The 19,964-nt window shown below is 42.4% G+C and overlaps 1 protein-coding gene across 3 annotated transcripts in view; it reads right to left on the reverse strand.

Annotated features, from left to right (window-relative positions):
* pcxb (pyruvate carboxylase b) overlaps positions 1-19,964 on the reverse strand; it is a 297,628-nt gene that overhangs the window by 200,570 nt on the left and 77,094 nt on the right. For all 3 annotated transcript variants that reach the window (XM_084343541.1, XM_084343543.1, XM_084343542.1), the window contains exon 11: positions 4,644-4,806. In XM_084343541.1, coding sequence (XP_084199667.1) covers positions 4,644-4,806 — 163 coding nt within the window. The remainder of the gene's footprint in view (positions 1-4,643; positions 4,807-19,964) is intronic.

A 19,964-nucleotide genomic window follows, 5' to 3' on the forward strand; every position in this document is an offset into this window, starting at 1 on the left:
GTCCAAAGCTAAAAAACAAAAAGAAAGTAGACCTTGAATCGAGATTGGTTTTGTCCACTGACGATAAAAAATAGGCAGACGGTATTCACACCAACTGCTTGCAGCAGGTTCAGTGCTCATTCGTAAGTGCAGTTTTCTTCCCTTCACCACCTAAATGTTAGATTTAACACAGTGTATTCAGAGTGCGAATGGATTGAATAGCTGTCACAATAGAAAATCATCTGCACTGCAGCGAACAGCCCCAGACAGTCATAGTGCAGACACAGCGCATCAGCAGGGGGCCCGACACTGCGTCTGTGGGTCGGACCTTTAAATAAAAGCTGAGTAATGGTTGTTTTTAATCCTGCTCTACATCTCTCAGTGCACACAATCTACCCCTCCCTTGTTTGCTTGCGTTGCTCTCTTGTATCCCTCTTTGCTTTCTTCCTTGCTCTCTCCTCACCCATCTCCTTCACCTGCTCTAAAAGCTCCATTAAAAAGGAGATGAGAGAATGAGATAGAAAGCTTTCCTGTGCCTTTTTTTTTTTTACCCCTTTATCTATTTTTCTCCCCGGAACAGAAAATGAAGTCAAAGAAGCTCAAAAACAAGGGCGTACATTACAGATTTGACCTGTTGGATCTTTGCTTCTGTTTTGCTCACAAAACACCCATTAGTCTATTGTCTCTACACACGATGACAAACTTCCTCGTCCCTGTCTTGATGCGTCCAACTGTTTTCTAACCCTAGCTCCCTCATTTCCCATCGCTCCGTCTGCTCCATCTACCTCAATACTCGCATTTTGTGCAGGACAGATGATTTTTGCTCTATATACACAAGGAGTAGAGTTTTCACCACAGTGTATGACTCCCGCTGACACACAGCAGCTCTTTTTGTGGAGTTGAACACACTGAGCGAGAGACTGACGGATTTTTCAACAGCGCTATCGCCGCATGAGTTTCAGTTCAAAGTTTAATACCGCCGCAGAATTCTCAAACGCCATTCGCTCGTCTAAGACTTGGGCGTCTCGACGTGTGGCGTCTGCATCTCCTCTGAAAAGGGAACGGAAGCGATTCCACCTTCGCTCGTCCATAATCCAAGTTGCTTTGCATGCCTCGAGCGACCGAAAGCCCATAGCGTGACGAGTTTCGCAGCCTTTCCTGCTCTCCACCTTTCGGTGCGTCACTCTTTACCAACCTTGTCACAGCCCCTTCGGTAATAATTTATTCATCTGTCCCTCAAACGTGGCATTCCTCCATCCATGCCTTCCTGTGGTGATTGTGTTTGGTTCATTCATATTGCATGGTAATGGTGGCGGGGGCATAGCGTTGACACGTTTCATGGCTCAACTGCGCGGCTAAATGGCGTCGGAAGTGGGGGGAAGAAAAGAGGGTAAGTGGGGAAGAGAGATGGGGACCAGATATAAGGATGAGCGAAGAGAGAGCTGCAGAGGGAGAGGAGCAGCGCTTGAAGGCGGGGGGAAAAAAGGATGTGGAAAATATGTACATTATTTCGAGCGGAGAGGCAGGTGGGAGGGAAGACTCGAGTGATGCATGGGGAGCTGGAGAGGGAAACCACGAGGTGGAAGCAGCGGAAAGTCCTTGAAGTGGGAAGGTCACAAGCTATTCTGTGGCTACTCTTCGCAGACAAGTTGCTGAAAAAAAAGCACTACAAAGCCAAAGCGGCCATTTTCTCAGTGAGAAGTATCACAAAGTGAGAGTAATGAGGATGTCGTTTGAAAAAGATCTTTATAGTGCATTCCCAACCCATGTGTGAATCTCAAACCTATGATGATTTGAATGTGGCTCAGAGATCTAAATTGTCAGATAAACGCATCATCTGAGAGCGGTGACTGATCCCTGAGCCTCGTCAACTATTTAACTAAAACAACCACCCCTGGGTGATAAATTAATGGACTCAAATTCAATTGAAATAAATCTGCGTGCACGACACGACTAATCATTTCTCCCCCTCGCTCAGAACCAAGAGACAGATGATTTGTTTGATTGGAAAGCTACTGGTGCACGTCGAATTCAATCACACCCAAGGAGTCAAAAATCACTGAAGTCACCGGGCAGCGGTGGCAGTTTTTTTTATTTACAGCATCCAAGTGACCAGAGGGACTCGAGGAATTTATAGTTTCCCAATTGCTATAAATTTTAACATGCAGACAATATCATCATAACATAGATCAGCTTCCCTTGTCTGCTTGTGTGCACTGCTCAGCCACAGATTGCAGATTTCTGACAGGAAGCTGGACTGAAAAACACATTACATGCCATGGCTTGTTTTTTTAGCTTCTCTGCACTGTTCAAGAATTCATTTCACTTTTATTCCCCTCAAGCACAATCCTCCCGCGTTTAGCAGAGTCCAGGCTGCAGACCAAACATAACCCAACCATAGCCGCTCGAGCCCCCAGGGCTTTTTGAGCAACATCGACCAGCTGAGGTCAAAAATCACCATCGTGTCTTAACGTTATCTTCAACACGCGGTTCAATTTGTTTTTATTCTGGCTAATGGTTCTTTTATTGCCATCAAACCTTGTTTTTATTCCATTTTCTCACATTCTTTCAGCTGTTTTTATTGATTCAAAGTGGCTGTCGTTACCATCTAATTGACGGCCTATTAAAACTGATAGAGAAACGGCAAAAAAGGAAAGCATTAAGGACGACGGTGGAATGATAGGGAGAAATAAAAAGAACAAGAAAAGAAGCGAGGGTCGGGTTACAACCGAGGGTGAAGGGCAAAAGGACCTGACAGCGAAAAAGCATCCTGGGATCTGACCTCATCAGCGAGAGAGAGATTTATAGAGACAAGATTGCAAAAGGCATGTACAGTGTTGTGTGTAGATATATAGAGGATATGTACTTGTGGACGGATACACACAGCACTCATATATAGTAACGTGACCTTTGTGTCTTCTCATGTGTGAAGAAATGACTGGTCCTCTCACACAGAGGGCACATGGACACACTCTCAATGGTCATTCAATAAAAAGCATTTATAAAAACAAATGCAACCCTCGCGCAGAACAAAGACAAACACATCCTCACGCACTCATGCAGAAATGCACATGCACACAGAGAAATCATGTCATCCCACTCACAGACCTCATATGGCAATGTGCGTTTCTAATTGCACTGCTGAGAGCTACTACAGGGATCAATATGACATACCTATAATTCAAGCGCCGGTTGATCTCTGCAGCTGCGACTGTGCGCACACGTGTTCATGCAATACTGTATGCGGCGTGCAGTTAGATGAGGACGTTCTGTAATATCTCATCAATATAAAGCTCCTTTAACTGATATTTTTACTATCATCAGCGATGCTTGTACTATGGATCCCAGTGGGAGTCATCAATCTGCTTGAAAGCTTTGTGCAACTTTCACTTCCTTGCTCTTTCCTCTGAGGAAGAATCGTTCTTCATCACATACAACCATCCTGAGGGCAACATAGTGAGACTTGTTCCCTGCATTAAACCCACCCGTGTGGCGCACAGGGCAGCCATCATACATCACCTGGGGACCACCTCCAGCTATAAGCCAGTGCTTTAACGTATAAGTACAACTAACCTTTTATACGTGTTTCTGAAGCTTGCGGGGGACACACCAGAGCACTGGGAAAACATGTGAACCCCAAACTAAAAATGCTGACCGATGCTGCGTACTTACTGACCAAACACTCTCTATAAACAGAGCTATTTAACACTCATTTTAATAAAAAGATATCACTTGCAGCAGCTTTAAATGAAGGCAACGTTTGCCATGAGGCGAGGAAGGAGACTCTAATGCGATGCCATGTTGCTCTGCAAGCCAAGTGTATATGACATATGGACCGAACTGATGCTGCCTAAATTTAGCATGCTTAGCGGAAGAGAGAATGATGTCGTATAATTAAACTTGGAAGCAGAGAGCTTAATGTGCCAAGTTGGGATATGGCACACCACTCGATGTTGCAGCATCTCAGTGATACAGAAAATGAGTTTAATTTGGTTTCTACGCTCCTTTGAACCACACAGAGTGTTGTTTAGTAACATCAACATGTGCGATGCTCAACACCTGAGGTGGCTGTTAAAAGGTGCACTGTGGAGTTTTCTCAAAAAAAAAAAAAAAACAAGGTGTCTGTTTACATTCAGTGTTCCTCACCAAAACACTTAGTGTGTATCCTCGAGAAATGTGTTCAAAGCATTTCCTCACTCATGAAACATTTGCAAAGCCTTTTTTTTATATATATATATATATATATATATATATTTTTGAAAACTGTTTACATCCATATTTGCTTGTTAGCAGTCGTATCCCCTGCATTTGTTGGTGCATTGCGAGTTTCCACACCTCTGAATTAGTGAAGAATCTAAAGCCATTTGCAGGAATGTGCATCATGTGTCTATGAATTAGAACAAACAAACAACAACCCACTAATAAACACTGCTCCACAGTGGTAGTAGTGATAAAAAAAAAAACTCCACAGGGTACTTTAAACATTTGAGTTAGCCAGTCAGTTGGAAAAAAAAGCCTGAGAGAGTTACTTGAAATTATGTAGGCAATAGTATTTTTGTCTTGCAGGCTTCCCTCCAGACTTTGTAAGTCGCGTGTCAGGAAGGTGTTGTCTCCCTGAAGACAGCATGGAAAAGGTCTCCAGGTCATTTTAAGAGCAACCCTACCTCGATCCTGCCGGTGTCTGGCTGGAAGCCTCTGGCCGGGTCTTCGGTCGTCACTCTGCACTGGATGGCGCAGCCGTTCACCCGGATCTTGTCTTGTTTGAGGTTCAGATCTGGCAGGCTGCGGCCCTCGCACACATGCAGCTGGGCATGCACCAGGTCCACACTGTTAAAGTAAGAGGGAAGCAATGAGGTGAATCAAGTGATTGACGGCCTGAACATTGCGTGAACAGCCTTAAATGTCCCTCGATGTCGCTGTGGAGAATGTTTTCTTTTCTGCTTACTCCAAGGTTCAAAGGACCAGTTAGGCTATTTATTGAATACAAACATCTCCAGCTATTCTTGGCCTCAACTCACAGAGCGGTTGGTGTGGATTTGCAGCGGATGTGAGGATGTTTGCAGCACTTTTTATTTGAACAAATTAATCAATGATGCATGACAAGAAAACAATCCCACATGGATGCCTCTTAATAGCCTAAACAAAGTCAATTAATACAAAAAAACCTTTGTTGTAATTTGATTTTGCTTTAACAACGGCTCCTGGGGAAGCGAGCAGGAAATGGAGAATCCAGTTTTAGATTTGAAAACAACTACTGAAATAGCAACATAACTTCTGTTTGACCAGAAATTAGTGTGCCTCCTTAGCTGTGCTATATAGGATCTTAGGATTATCCTAGGATTTCCCCATCTTTGTATTAAAGGAGCCATTCCTAAATTCAAGGTTGCGTCCTATCCTATCTCAGACCTGGCATTTTAAGACGTCCAACTAGAAGTCGATTCTTCTTTCGGCACTCGTCCGTCATGTCGGCATCTTTGTTAGGAATCTACATGAATCCAGGACAAAAGCTGTTTCACTTCACTCGTCACTGGCTAGTTAGCTTGCTGTAGTGAACAAGAAAGGACGGGCCTTCAATTAAAGCTATGTGTGGGAAGCTTAATGAACCCCAGTGGAGGAGAAGACATATACCCATTATTACATGGTGCGGGAAATTTAAAGCCAACAGGCTAACATCAGTGTTAGCTTCACCAACAATCAGTTCTTCAGAAAACTTTTTTGGTCTTCATCATACACATTGATTACATTTACAGTACATTTTATTCAGATATATCTAAAAATGCATTTTTAATACATTATGCACATTTCTAATTCAGTAATTGTAATAATTAATAATTCAAATGGAAAAGGTGAAAAAAATATTAGTTATAAGCCTCAACATCAATTTTTGGCTCATTTGTATGCATTTATTTAAATGTAACGCTCAAATGAGACTTGCTGGGTTAAGCTTCCTGACCTCTCATATTTTAATGCATAGCTGGAATGTATAATGGTATTTTGTCATTGTTGTTTTTAATTTTTAATTATTTTTTTCCCCAGACAATTTAAATGCAGCAGTGGACGGACACAGAGGGTGGGGACACGTAATTCTGTAAATGTCTGCGTCCCCGCGCCCAAATCCGCTGCCAAACATAAACAGACAACTGGGAAGCCTCTCCGCCTTGAAGGGTGAATGAGAGACAGAAGGCGCACACATTAGCAAACAAGCTCAGATTTTGGACACCGTTTTGGCTTCCTTCTCCTTAATGTCTCAATTAGCTAGTATCCGCATTCTGGCCAAACAGAAGGACAATTATGCATCAGCCTGGTGTGAAATGTGTTGGTGGAAAAAAAGCAGATCCTCTCCTGATTACTTGGACAGGCGCTAACGTCATGTTTTTGTTACACTTTCATGAATAAGTTGGTATTTTTGAAATTGGACAGCTCCGCTCACATCCTTAAACAACAAAGAGGACGAGATGAAACGTGGCACTTTGAGAGCGATGCCCCCAACAGTTGTTCTGGAAATTATTCTTGGTGTCTTCTTTATGGCTTAATTAGGATGCCAGACTGTTAACCAAACTCAGATTAGTTTCTAGTCCAACATATTGTCAGATCCTCTGTTAGGACACCGCGTATGAATATAAATGTTTTGCCTCTTCTGCTCTCTGGTGTGAAATTTACGGCGCCCGAGACTAAATGTTGGACAATAAACTAACCCGGGGTTTGCTTTTCTGCTTGGCAACACCTCATCTTTTTTTAAATACCTCCAGTTACTCATCCAAACTTGTAAAGCCAGGCTGAAATGAAGATAATAAAGAATACTTAAGCTGAAATATGGTAAGAGGTAATTTGCTCATTCATTTGTTCAGTCAGCTGTTCGCTCATGAAACCAATCGCTTTCTTTGCATATTAATTCAAATTGAGGCCGAAGAAGAAACGGCACTGAAAAACCTCAAAACTTATGATTGATGTATCAGAATTTTCTAATGGCTGCCTTTTCACAGAGATGGAAGTCCTTTAATATTATGCAAATAAACACATTTCAGTGGCACACAAGACAAGTGAACATTTTGAATTGAGAGTCAAACACTTGGCATCCATGCACGGACTAAAAATATACGTATAAATCAGGTTTGGCCTAGTTTTTTCTCCTCACATAATTCTTCTACTTTGAAAACATAAGGCAACACTGATTGAATGAGGGCCCTCGAGGGTTTATGAAATTCATTGTATACTAATTTGACGCAGACAAATTAAAGAGCCTGCAGCAACATCTGTCCCTCAGTGCAGCCAGTTACAGAATTAAAGTCCTGTGTATCATTAGTAATAGTAACTTATTTCTCAATAAGGCTGAGCTACACAGGAAGAGGATGATGTGCCTTCAGCGAGAGTAGGGAGCTGGGAATTGCACTACAGCAAATGCTCAACGAGAGTGGTGACAATAAATACTGCCGCTTCAAACTGTTGGCAAAACTCGGCGTTAGATAACACGGAGGATCAGTGAAGAGGATTGACCTGAAACATCTGTACAGTGCAGAGTCGGACATTATCCCCGGCGGAGGGGAGGAGGGTTTGATGCCGAGACTGGGGACAATGAGTTTAGCTGCACAGTGTGATTGGATAAAGTTCTGCTAGGTGTCAATAATGGCAAGGTTTATAATTCTACATAAAAAGGCGCAATATGTAATTACTGGCCACATGCTGAATTCATACTCGAACAAATAGAGGGCAGCATATTACCAGAGAAACCCCTAACTGTTAGCTTTTTAGCCCAGTTAGCAGTGCAGCTTGCGGTCCCGACTGTGAGCTCGGAGGACCCAGGAGAGTGGCCACGGCTAGCTGGTTAGCATGCTAACATCAGTAAGTATCTCTGCAACACAATATATAGATGTCATAACATATTTGACATTTCTTACTAAAATTCTTACATATTGCACCTTTAAAGCATTAGGTAAGCAAAATGTTACATGTTTTATATCTAATGTATAAAATAAAAATGTATGGAGCTTTAATATAACAAATCAGGCTGGACATTTACCTGTATACCTGTATACAAGACATGACATGTAAGGGTACGGACGAAATAAAATTATATTTATACTTATAAAAAAGGTAATGCAAACAAATTGGTTGAAATTAAAAAAAATGAGGGTGTGTGCATTTCAGTTTATTCATTCATTTAAGTCGAATAAAATGGCTTTTTATAAGCATCTTGCTTCTTTAATGTGGTCTATCTCCTGCTGAAACAGACTCAAGAGTCTTATTTACACACATAAATGACAATTATGGTAATAAAAGACTGTTTTCTCTCATTTCTTCTTATATAGATCTTATAAAGATGAACACAAAGTCTGCTTGTTATTGTTCCAATAAGGTTATTTTTCTATGCCGTTATAGTTTAAGCATCAATAAATGTGCAAATTGCACAAAAAATGTGAGAAATATTTTTCTTTACCATAAAATTGATTAACAGAATAATTCAATATTGATGTAGCGCAGCAGAAAGGGCAGGTTCAATTCTAGATTCATTCAGCTGTAAACGCAGCTTGAATATTAGTGATTTTTTTGTTTAACCATGACCAAAACTAACATGAACAAAACTTTCCTCCTTCCTATCCACACATCTGAATGCTCTTGACCCACACACTTCTAACTCTCTCCATATTGTTTCATGTAAGCACCCATCAAGCACCGCGCAGACTAAACATGGCAGTTTAATTATATTTTGCCAAGAGCCCGAGGAACCAAGGATTACTCATGAGCTGCAACACTACCTGGGCCCAAGGTTTGCTGTGTGTCAATTAGTTCGTCGGGGATTTGATTAAACACACATTTATTTAGGAATAGGCAGCATGAACGCACAATATAAACTGAAATAATAAGGTCTTTAAACTCCATTTTCACTCAGGGCTCAGCTACAGTACAAGGCCTTAAGATTACATGAGGTAATAATGCATGACCCGCCTTAAGGCGCTTGTCATTTCGGTTGATGTTGAGGTTTAGTGGTGCATATTTTTACCAAATTAGCAAATAATCACATTACAGCAAGCAGAAAGGAACACAGAGGAAACTCTGACTCCAGTATGCCAAGAGCCCAAGAAGGTCGAAGAAATAAAGCTAGTGACGAGTCTTAACTTAAGTGTCATCAAAAAAGCTTCCCTTTCTTCTGACCAATGACATGACAAACATCTACAGTATCCCAACTTTCATTTTGTCTTTTCCTTAAAAAAACACAAAACAAATAACCCAAAACTGTCAAAGTAAATATTGTGTCAACTATTTGTCTTAAACTTTTTTAACGTCTCCTACTCGGGAAGTCTTTTCCCTCGCATTGCTGCTCCCGACGTGTCAAAGGTGTAAACTCGTTCTTTTTTTTCTGACAATGCTAAAGAATACATGTCAAATCTAATATCGCATGTCTGCGTTTTCCTGCCCAGCTGTGCCTTTGCCGTACTGAGGGGCCCTCTGAAGAGCTGCCAAGTTTATATTTGATCTCTGACAATTTAAGAAGGAAAATGGAAACCCCCACAAGTGTCGTAGAAGATACAGTATGTCTACGGAGGGAATCTGGTCTTTTAAATTCAGTCGGTACCGTTACCTCGCAGCCAAGTACATTATTTTGCATGTGGTCCTCCTGTCTATTGGAACAACCCTTGCTTTAGGCTTCTGATATGCTTGTAAATATCTTACATTCGCTCACTGATGAAATCACCGATGACAAACCCGCCAGGAGATACATGTATTACACAGCAGAACCACATGGAAGCCCAATTATTTACAGCCAAGCACCGGCTACATTCTTCTAAGTACTAAATTAGCCATATTTTATTGCAGCACCTGAATAGTCTTTTTCAGATACGCAGTGTAAATCCTTTCCTCTCCAACTGACACATATAAAATATATCACTATGGATGCTGCAGTGCAGTCTGGAGCATAAAGTATATGCACGCACCTCTGCACCACATCTCATATTTGAGCTTCTATGGCTGAACTCACATTTCCTCGCTGCACCTTAAAAAATGATTTCCAAAATGTTTTCCCCGGTGGAAATCTCCACATTCAACACTTCAGCACCACGTTAAGGACACCGAGTCCAATCAACTCTCATGGCCGGGGCGAGGGTGTAAACTCCGATTGAACTTAACAGGTTTCCCTCCAAGTGAGCTTCAAAGATGAGGAGAGAGCCTTTCATCTGCGACCGGGGTCAACGCAGCGCACATATTGTTTATCGTCTGATGCAAATATCTCATCCAGGTTCAAGCAAGTCTGAGCAGTCAAACATACTCTGACCTGACAAGAGTGTTTTGTTGCAGCATATTATGACATCAGCAATAACCGGGTCGACTCTAACATCCTATTATCCACACGTCGTGTTAGATAGTGTGAGATATTACCATCAAAGACAATGGAAGACACTCTTTATATTAAAGACGTTCAGCATTGTAATTGGGAGTGAGGCTTCACTATGTTGAATCTTCTTATGAGTGCTGAGGAACCTGTGGTTGATTGAGGTGTAGAGCAGTGACATTACTTAAACGTGATTGGTCAGCTGCAATGATGGTCCTGGAGCAACAATAATTATGATGTTCCAGGAAAACAGGGACGAAGACGAGATGTACAGTATTAATCCCTTTACAGGGAAATTCATTCATATTTTACATACACAGGCCCTAAGGACAAACAGGACCTATTCACATGAATTACTGGACAGGTGGTCAGAGCGAGGGGGCCAAAAGCAGTTAGGGGTTTGGTGCCTTGCTCAAGGGCACATCTGCAGTGCTCAGGAGGTGAGATGGCACCTCTCCAGCTTCCAGTCCACATAAAGTATAGACTGGTCCAAGTTCCTGCAGACTGAGCTACTGCCGACCCAAAACAACACGGCGATCTCAGTTCATGCAATAAGATCTTGTTTATGTAAATGTTGCCTTGTTAAATACGTGTGCTGTACATGGGGGGATTGATTTTGTAAATAACATGCATGTAAACATGTCTATATGCACACTGGTCGTAATGTCTGTATACGTCTTTCTTTTGACATGCCATCATACCGTGCAGCCCTGACAATTCCCAATTTTTTATTCTATATCATCCTTTAAATATATTTGATCAATTATTGTTGTCCTTGTCCCTAGCTGTAGGTCTATTTCAGTGTGAGTTAATGACAGTGAAATGTAAAAACCAGATTCGAAATCCTTGTACTGTATGTGCCACCCTTGGCTTGTGGCTAGTGGTCACAACCAGCGGGTAACTTTGGGAACTACTCGTTTAAATAATACACCAAGTACTTGATAAATTCACTGAGCCTTTTATGTGACAAGAAATATCATTTTGAATCGACTGTGTTCAGTATTACAATGCTGTTAAACCAGCTTTTCAACCCACTTAAAAAAATATGGTGCAATTACCCAACATGCATGATTCCCGGCAAGAAAATTGAATTAGTGGAAATATTTTTTAGTGCAGCGCGCTGATCAAAAAAAAATAAATGGCTTCCACATGACATATTCCTTTTTTCTGAGTGGATCATCATAGAATTACTGCAGGTCATCTGCAGAGTCAAGAGTGCAATGGCCGTTTCATTAAAATGTAATTCTATTAAAATGAATTTTCATGTGCGCCCTGAGATAGATTGCCAGGGTTGGGGAGATCACAGTGGAGGATGTATAATGTAGTGACCTGTGACAGAGAGGTGAGCTCCTGCACACACACACCTGTGCTTTCATTTTACGTTCCATTTAATCTCAGATATGTTCATGAAAATGTATATATGTAGAGTGAAATACCTGAGACAGTACTTGGCCATTTCCACATACGTGCATGCACAGACACGCACGACTTGCCCTCGATGGACACATCCTACGTTATCACAGTACATGGAAAGTACATTAGCTCTTTACTCGCCAGAACCTGAGGGCGCACACAAACACACACACACACACACACACACACACACACACACACACCATCTGAAACTTGCACATACGTTCACATTCACACACAAACTCCGTCTCAATCTGTCACATGTGCACACACACACACACACACACACACACACACACACTGTGAAGGCTGAGTACTAATTGCATATCATTTTCAGTCGTTTCACTCAGAGCTCGTTAGCGAGGGAGAAGGGGGTGGCTGCGCGCCCAGAACTAAAGGGGGTGAGAAAGAGTGAGTATAGTGCGGCGAGGAAGGAAGCTTGTTATGGCTATAAGGGATGAAGGAATAGCCAAGAACATATGACAAACAGTCAGGAAGGTAAAGAAAATATTCCACTCTCCAGTCTCCAGATCCACAAGGATGAAGGAGATTCAGAGATAAATAAATAAGAGGCAAGACGACAGCTTCGCGTCCCCAACTCGACGCAGGAGAGCGAAAAATGAAGTGAGGGGAAGCAGAAGGAGTGGGAGCACGGAAGAGGATAAAAAGCTGGATGCCAACACTGAAAGACGAGTGAGTGGGAAAAAGTGGGAGTGTGGAAGAGATTAGATTTGGCCTCGCTCGGAAAGGACAAAAGGAAACCAAGGCAAAGAGGAGGTGGGAGGACGCGAAGGTGGGAGACAGTGCGAGAGGCTGGAGAGGAGGGAGGATGGGAAGTGGGACGGAGGGATGCATGGAGGGATAAGACGGGTAGGTGGGAGTGTGAGACAAGAGGGATAAGGAGGAGATGAATCGAGGAGGGAGTGAGGAAGAAAAAATGACTCAGGGTGGAGGATGCTAAATTATGGAGGGAGATAATGAGGAAGGGAAGAAAGATGGAGAGGAGGTGGGATTGCACGGAGCATCTTTGAGAAAGAATATTGGGTGGCATAAAAGGCGTAGAGGCGCTTGAAGGAATGGTTTGTCATTTAGGGACATACGCCTACTGGTAAATGCCAGGTTGCGTACAGTTTTAAAAGTAAAAATCAAGCACTTTAAATGTACCTCAACCTACCATTTGCAGACTCTTGAGGCCTTTATCATCACAGTAAAAGTGTGACTATAAAAGCAATTGCGAAAAATAGCTGGTTAGCATGCTAGCTTCAATAGATATCTCTGCAACACACAACAAACGCAACATAGACGTCTTTGATATAATGTCGAGTCTTATTTCTTCCCATTATGTTGGTAATTTTAGTCCATTTTTGAATGTTTTACACCTTTAACTTTGTATGTTATGATCATAATTATTTAGTTCTTGCTAATTTCATCGCCAGGAGACAACAAACAAATATGCCGAGAGTGACCGTGTAGATGAAACACCAGATTATGCAACAAAAAAAAACTCAAGCTGAAGCCAGTTAGCATAAAGGGAGAAACAGCTTGACCGGCTCTTTATATACTTTACAAATAAAATGCTAGCATGCTAGCCGTTTCCCCTTTCTCTCGTCTTTATGCTAAGCGTAGTTAGCCGACTGCTGCCTGTAGTTTCATGCTGAATGGGCAGACGTGAAAGTGGTATCGATTCCCTCATCTGACTCCCAGCAGGAGAGCATATAGGCCAATTTCCTAAAATGTCGAACTATTTCTTTAGGTTTAATTCGTACGAAGTGTAAAAGGGAAGAATAAAGGGAATAAAAGTTGAGAAAAAGGGGGATGAGAGAGGGAAGAGATGAAGGCCGGTGTGTTGAGGAAGGAAGTCAAAGAGAAGAAAGAGAGAGATAGGGAGTACGAAGAACCACTCAATTAAAAGTATGACATTAATCTTCTTCTTTTAAGTTTCACTCACATCCTTTCTCCTTTTGCTCCTCACTTTTCACTGCTTCTCTTCATCTTCTCCTTTCTGGTTGTTTCCTCTCCTCCCTCTCTCCTCTCCTGCCTCTTGTCCTTTCATCCTCCATTGTCTCCAGCTCCCCCCTCCCCGCATGTGGCCTCGAAATGCAAAACCTTTACTCCTTTTGAAGTGAACACTTGATTTTATAACTTCATTAGTGTGCCGAGTGTAAGTCAGCACTGTATCACGGTTTGTGTGTGTGTGTGTGCATGCGTGTGTGTGCGTCGTCCTCGGCGTTCGGGTTTGTTAATGTTCGCACAAACCACGTCTCTGGTAAATACATTTTTCAAGACGGCTCCGGGGCAAAGTGGTAAAGAGCAAAGCGCAAATGTATTTCTCATTTCGGTAAAACTAATGCAGACTCTTGTCAACCAAATGCACACACACACACACACACACACACACACACACACACACAAACTTCTTGTCTAAATAAAGAAATGGAAATATAGCCAACGTGTTTCCGAATGAGGCCTGCAGGAATGGAAATGTAGAAAAACAGGACGAGAGAGAAAGTGGCAGGAATAAGTGGCGAGGGAATCGGAAGGACGGATAAACACAAACAAAGACAACAGCAGAAATCAAGAGGGGGAAACGGAAGAAGAGAAGGCCCATAGAGAGGAAGAGGGGGACAAAGACAGATGGAGGAAAGTGTGAAGGACAGATGGAGAGGACAATAAAGACGAGTAAATGGAGCGAGACAGAATATGAAAGAAAAACAAACGAAGACGAAGCATAAGACGGGAAGAGAAAGGCAGAGAGGACGGCGAGGAGGAAGGCGCTGAGCCTCCCATCTTGTTTTTGTGTGAATTTCATTAGACGGCTTTCGACAGCAAACAGAAGAGAGGAAGAGGAGGGAGCCCGGCGAGGGGAGGTGAGAAACGGAGAGGGAGATGGGACTTGTCTGCATGAGAGAGGGGAGGAAATAAGAAATTTGAATCATTGTGGCATGAGGATGCCATTTTGACATCAATTTAGCTGGCAGCCAGAAAACTATGCTGCCTTTTCGATACGCAAATGCAAACCGAGCGCGGCTGGAGACGGAGGGAGAAGCGGGAGAATGGGATGAAGAGTGAGGGGGGAAATATTAATCACAGTTTATCAATGTGTGGTGAGTAGGAAGCTGAATGGGGAGGAGAGAGGATGGATGGAAAGGAGAGGAGAGGATGTTTAAGACACTCGAAAAAGAATTAATTGTTTTCCCAATGAAGGACGGGAGGGGGGCGGTGGAAAATATGGACGACACGCAACCCCAAGCAGACACTCGCACACAAAAACAGGATCCTATCTGATTAGATTTCCTCTCCCTTCCAGCTCGCTTTCTCCCCTATTTTCTCAAGCCTCACTATCAGCCTATTAATTAATTCCTGCTTTTCTTGTTATGAAGCAGATGGAAGAGTGAGGAGAGGAATGCAAAATAACCCCAGCGTCCAGAAGGCGGCAGGGAAACGAGATGAGAAAGGCTGAAGGGGGTGGGAGGGACAATGTGGTAGATAAGAGGAGGACAGACAGATAGGAGGAGAGAGACAGACACAGTATTTCAAATGATACTGATGTCAGTACACAGTGCAAACAAGGCCTTAATATCCTATGTGTGATATGAAGCTATACACACTGCATTTACACATACTAATTAAATATCAACAAGTCATTGTCACATTTGCTGTGATACAGTTAATTACCATAAACAAGCAGGAACATCACTACAAGGTTTGGCCATCTCTACAGTCTTTTCACGCTGCATTCTGCATGACGTGCAATCGCCGGTCGTCTTGGGAGTGAGAATGGGCTGGCCAGGACCGTCGGGGAGGTTTTCATTCCAACCAAAGCCTCCAACCTTTCGGTGGAGGGGTAGGATGAGTGAAATGACCTTCGAAACTGAGTCTGAATCAAACCCCCGCAGACTGTTGGCTCTTTGAGGCACACAACACTGGATTCATACAGTATCAGAGCTGCCTAATGATTAATCTAACAATCGATGAATCTAGTAATCATTTCAAGGCTGCTGTGACTTGATTAATATGGTGATATTTAGTTCACACATATCTGCCATCAAAGGTCTCCTGACTCGATATCACTGCTGCCCAAGGTGCAACCTTTACAGGGATTTACAGATGTAAAGATTTATGTCCTATGTAATTCACTCTGTTTACAATCGACTTGTATCCCAACTCTTAATTTTGCATTGCAACATGTTTAAAGGCCTTATTGAGGAACCAGTATGAGTAAGCCCTTGCCCGCAGGGGGTCCAGATTGATGTGTGAAATTGATGTGGTGGGCTGCGCTCAAAGACAACACGCTGCTTGATTAAACTTAAGATATTGACCTGATGTCTGTCTCTGTGGCTGTAAATTGACCCGACTGCGTTGGGGTTCTTGCTTTAGAACCTGGTTTGAAATGAAGCCGACCACAAACCCTTCAACTCATTTCATTAAAACCCTTTAAATAAGAAAACTGCATCCATATGCATCATGTTTTGATACATACCTTCATTCGGCAAGGTAGTGTACAGTAAAGGTAAAGGACCCGTGACCTCAGTCAAGAGTGAGTACAAAAACAGCATTGAGTTTGTCAAGTGGGCTCCTCTAATCCAAGGTTTTGATTTGATCCAAAACAGAGCCAAAAGAGGCTATATAGTGAACTCTCAAGTGCCGGGAGCTGCCATGAACCATAAAGAACCACTCACACACCTACACAACACTTGAACATGCATCTACTGTACACTGTGCGCTTCACGCTCATCTGTATAGACAGCATTCATGTGTTATTCTTGTGACATGGGAAAGAACCATCTACTGTTCACTTGAAATAGTCCTCTATTTTTTTACACTTAATTTCTATGCTACCACTTTAGGGTCTGAAAGGTTATTTCTACGCATAATTTCATTACTGATTAAATACTTCAAAGTATAATTAGTTATTTTATTAATTACAGCGTTCAACCTCAGCAACCTGATAATTTGTTACTGCGCGATTTCATCTGCATTTAAAAAGCAAAAGATAAATGGTTTAATAAGTGGTCCAATTTAAGAAAAATAAGAAATAAACTGTGGAGGTCCCTTTGTTTAGAAAGTCAAGATTTCCATGTCTTTGTTGTTATAAAGCAGTTTACGGGTGCTGTTTAAATACTGTGAAAGTATCAAAATGCTCAAATCAACGTAGAAAAGCACCGTGTCCTAAAACAAGTCGTCGGGACTTCTGGAACGTTGTGATGTCACAACTGTACAGTCATCACCCTCAGCCGTGCCCCAAGCCAGAGTTCATGTGGAAACACCTGGGCGCTGCTTGTTCAGGCCTGTGATAGCTGACCAATCAGAGAGGACTGGGCTTTTGGGAGGGGGATCTTAAAGAGACGGGTACTAACACACACTGTTTTGTTCACGGGGGGGAATAGAGGTCCTACAGCGATCGACAGTATGTGAAGATTAAAGCATGTAAACCTATTCTAGTAAACATCCAAAATAAAACTATTAATGGGAAAATAAGCACAATATGGGACCTTTAAAAACTGCCGATTACTCACAGCCCTGAAAATCAGGCGCACTACAGCTCAGTTTGAAGGTTGTGTCATTACATTTTAATTTAAAGGATGAGGTCGTTGTGAAGCACAGACCTGCAAGAAGGTCCATACAGTATATACAACAAATAACACAAATGCACACCAGCAGACACACACACAAACACACACACCCCATCCAAAAAATGCAAAAGCCCATATAGGCCTGATAAAATGCAATCCAAGTTCTCTCACTCGGAAAATTGCACAGTGGAAGTCACAAATAGAGAGAGAAAGAGAGAAGGAAGCCCACACACACATACACAATCATAGATTTGAGCATTCACACACAAAGTACACATGTAGTTAAAAATGCATCAGTGACATTGCACATTTGGCACACCCACAGAAAGATACCCAACAAGCAGCGCGCACACAACACACGAAAAATACACAACAGGCCTGTTATCGGAAATACACACACACACACACACACACATAATGACACAAGCATATGAGTCACAGACCAGCCCAGATAACTTGATAAGTGTAAAATATGAGCTGCGGTGGAATAAAATGGTGGCGACAATGAGGAGGGAGAACAGCTGGGAGAGAAAGAAATGGTACGCAATAAATACAACATGAAAGAGAAGAATGAGGGGCGCAGTGCAACGGAGAGAAGAAATATTGGGGGAAGCATGAGTGTACGAGTTACCAAAGAGGAAGACCGTGAGGGAACAAAAACAGAGACGGCAAATAGACAAAGAGATAACTTTTTCAAAGAGATAGCTTTTGTGTGCGCAGAATTCTTACTGCAAATGAAACTATGTACACTAAAGTAATGAAGGAGGGAAGACAATGTAACCAGAAGACAAGGTGTAAGGAAAGGAAAAATGAAGAGAAAATGATGGTTGATCATTTTTAAAAAAGGAGGAGGAGTGCGCTGTATCAAAACCTGGTTCTTACATTACCCGAAATGCAACTTGGCCACCAAGTGACATCATACATGCAGCTTCCTCTCGAGCCAAATAAGGCTTTATACCGCTTTTTTCACATAGGCAGTAGTACTCCCCAAGACCTGTAAACACACTTTAATGGCTATAATTGGTGGAGTTACCCTTTAAATGTCAACATGTGATGCTTTTCTTTGTAGTTTCACATGTAAATAAAGATTCTTTGAGTTTTAGACTGTTGGTTGGACAAAAGAAGCAATCTGAAGATGTCACTTTGGATGTTGTGATTTTTTTGACACTTTAGGACTGAAGGAGTAATCGTGCAAATAATCATCAGATTAACCGATGATGAAAACAATAATTAAATGCTGATCTACTTATTAGCAGGATCAGAACTGTTGGCCTTGAGTTAATTTCACTGTAATTCTGCACTAGTATTGGCAAAAAAAAGGACGCAAGCTTCATAGAAACGTGCTGGCACAAAATGATGCATTCAGTGTACAAACTGGTAGATATGTGACTAACTCACGTGTATGCTGCCGTAAGCTCATCAAATTTCATCTGCACACATGTAGTCGACATCTGCAGCCATCCTCATGGCTGGAGTTTTCATTTACAGGTTTTAGACGAATGAGTCGTGCAACATAACGGTACAAGTGTGCAGCTGGGAGGGAGTCACCGGGTCTTCCTCTCCATATACCCAACCCCAGCATGAAACCATCTTAATTAAACCCAAAGCTCTGAAGAGACTGGAGATGCATCTTTGATGTATGAATGTATATGTGCGCTTGTGTTTACATGTGACAGGATTCTCTATCAACACAGGGAGGCAGACAGAGCTGCTCACGAAACAATTTACGTGCACGCCTTTTTAAAGCAAATGATCTTCTCGACATGGTTCCCAGCGTGATACACAGATAGGTAAGCTCGCTGTGCTGAGACAGCCCAGCAAAGCGGGAAAGCTTCCTTTACGTCTAGCTGGGAGGGATTTCATCTGTCATTTCACCCCATTATATTCCACTCACAGCTCTCTGACTAACAGGCTGGTGTATCATTTGAATGCAAGCAGCAGCACCTGGCATCCAGTCTGCCGGTCGGTGTGTGCGCAGTGACAACTGAACAATATTGACAAACATGACCTGCGATTGGTCGGTTCAAACGCACAACGCTCCGGCACCTTTTTTCGCAGGCTTCAGTGGGCCGAGTGTAGAGTGTGTCATGCAAAGTGGATTGGTGCTTGACAAATCCCTTGCGGTTCATGACTGCATAATCAAGGCAGAAATAAAACTGACATCTCCATTAATGAGTCTTCAGCTCGATCCAAGCAGTCGACATTTGAAGCTGAGGGAAAAAAAAAAAAGCTGGAGATGCTTCTTCTGTTTTCAGCTTGGAAGGAAGACTGAAGTCCCCCCCACCCCTTCTGCTGCTATCCCCAAATGCATGTCTGTCCCAGGGCCTTACCCACGATCCAGCACCTTTTGATGCTGAATCCTCTGATTTTCGTCAAGTCTTTGATACAACTTCCCGCAGAAGGCCCGAGCCTGCAGAAAAGGCTTAGGAGGAATCCAAAGGGGATTACTGGACCGAACGTATGGAAATTACAGTTTAATTTATCATTTAGGTCATGGTAATTCATGCAAATTAGGATTTCATTAATTCTAGCCTTGGGTTTAAATGGTGTTGCTCTTGTAGGGGTGTTCAGTCTTGTCAGGATCCCATGCGAAGAGGATAATGTGGTTGCATCGGAAACACAGCAAGGTATTTATCATACGAACACCTTCTATAACATTATACTGTTACTAT

The sequence above is a fragment of the Pagrus pagrus genome, assembly GCF_965226575.1.
Source record: "Pagrus pagrus genome assembly, chromosome: 22".
Taxonomy (NCBI): domain Eukaryota; kingdom Metazoa; phylum Chordata; class Actinopteri; order Spariformes; family Sparidae; genus Pagrus; species Pagrus pagrus.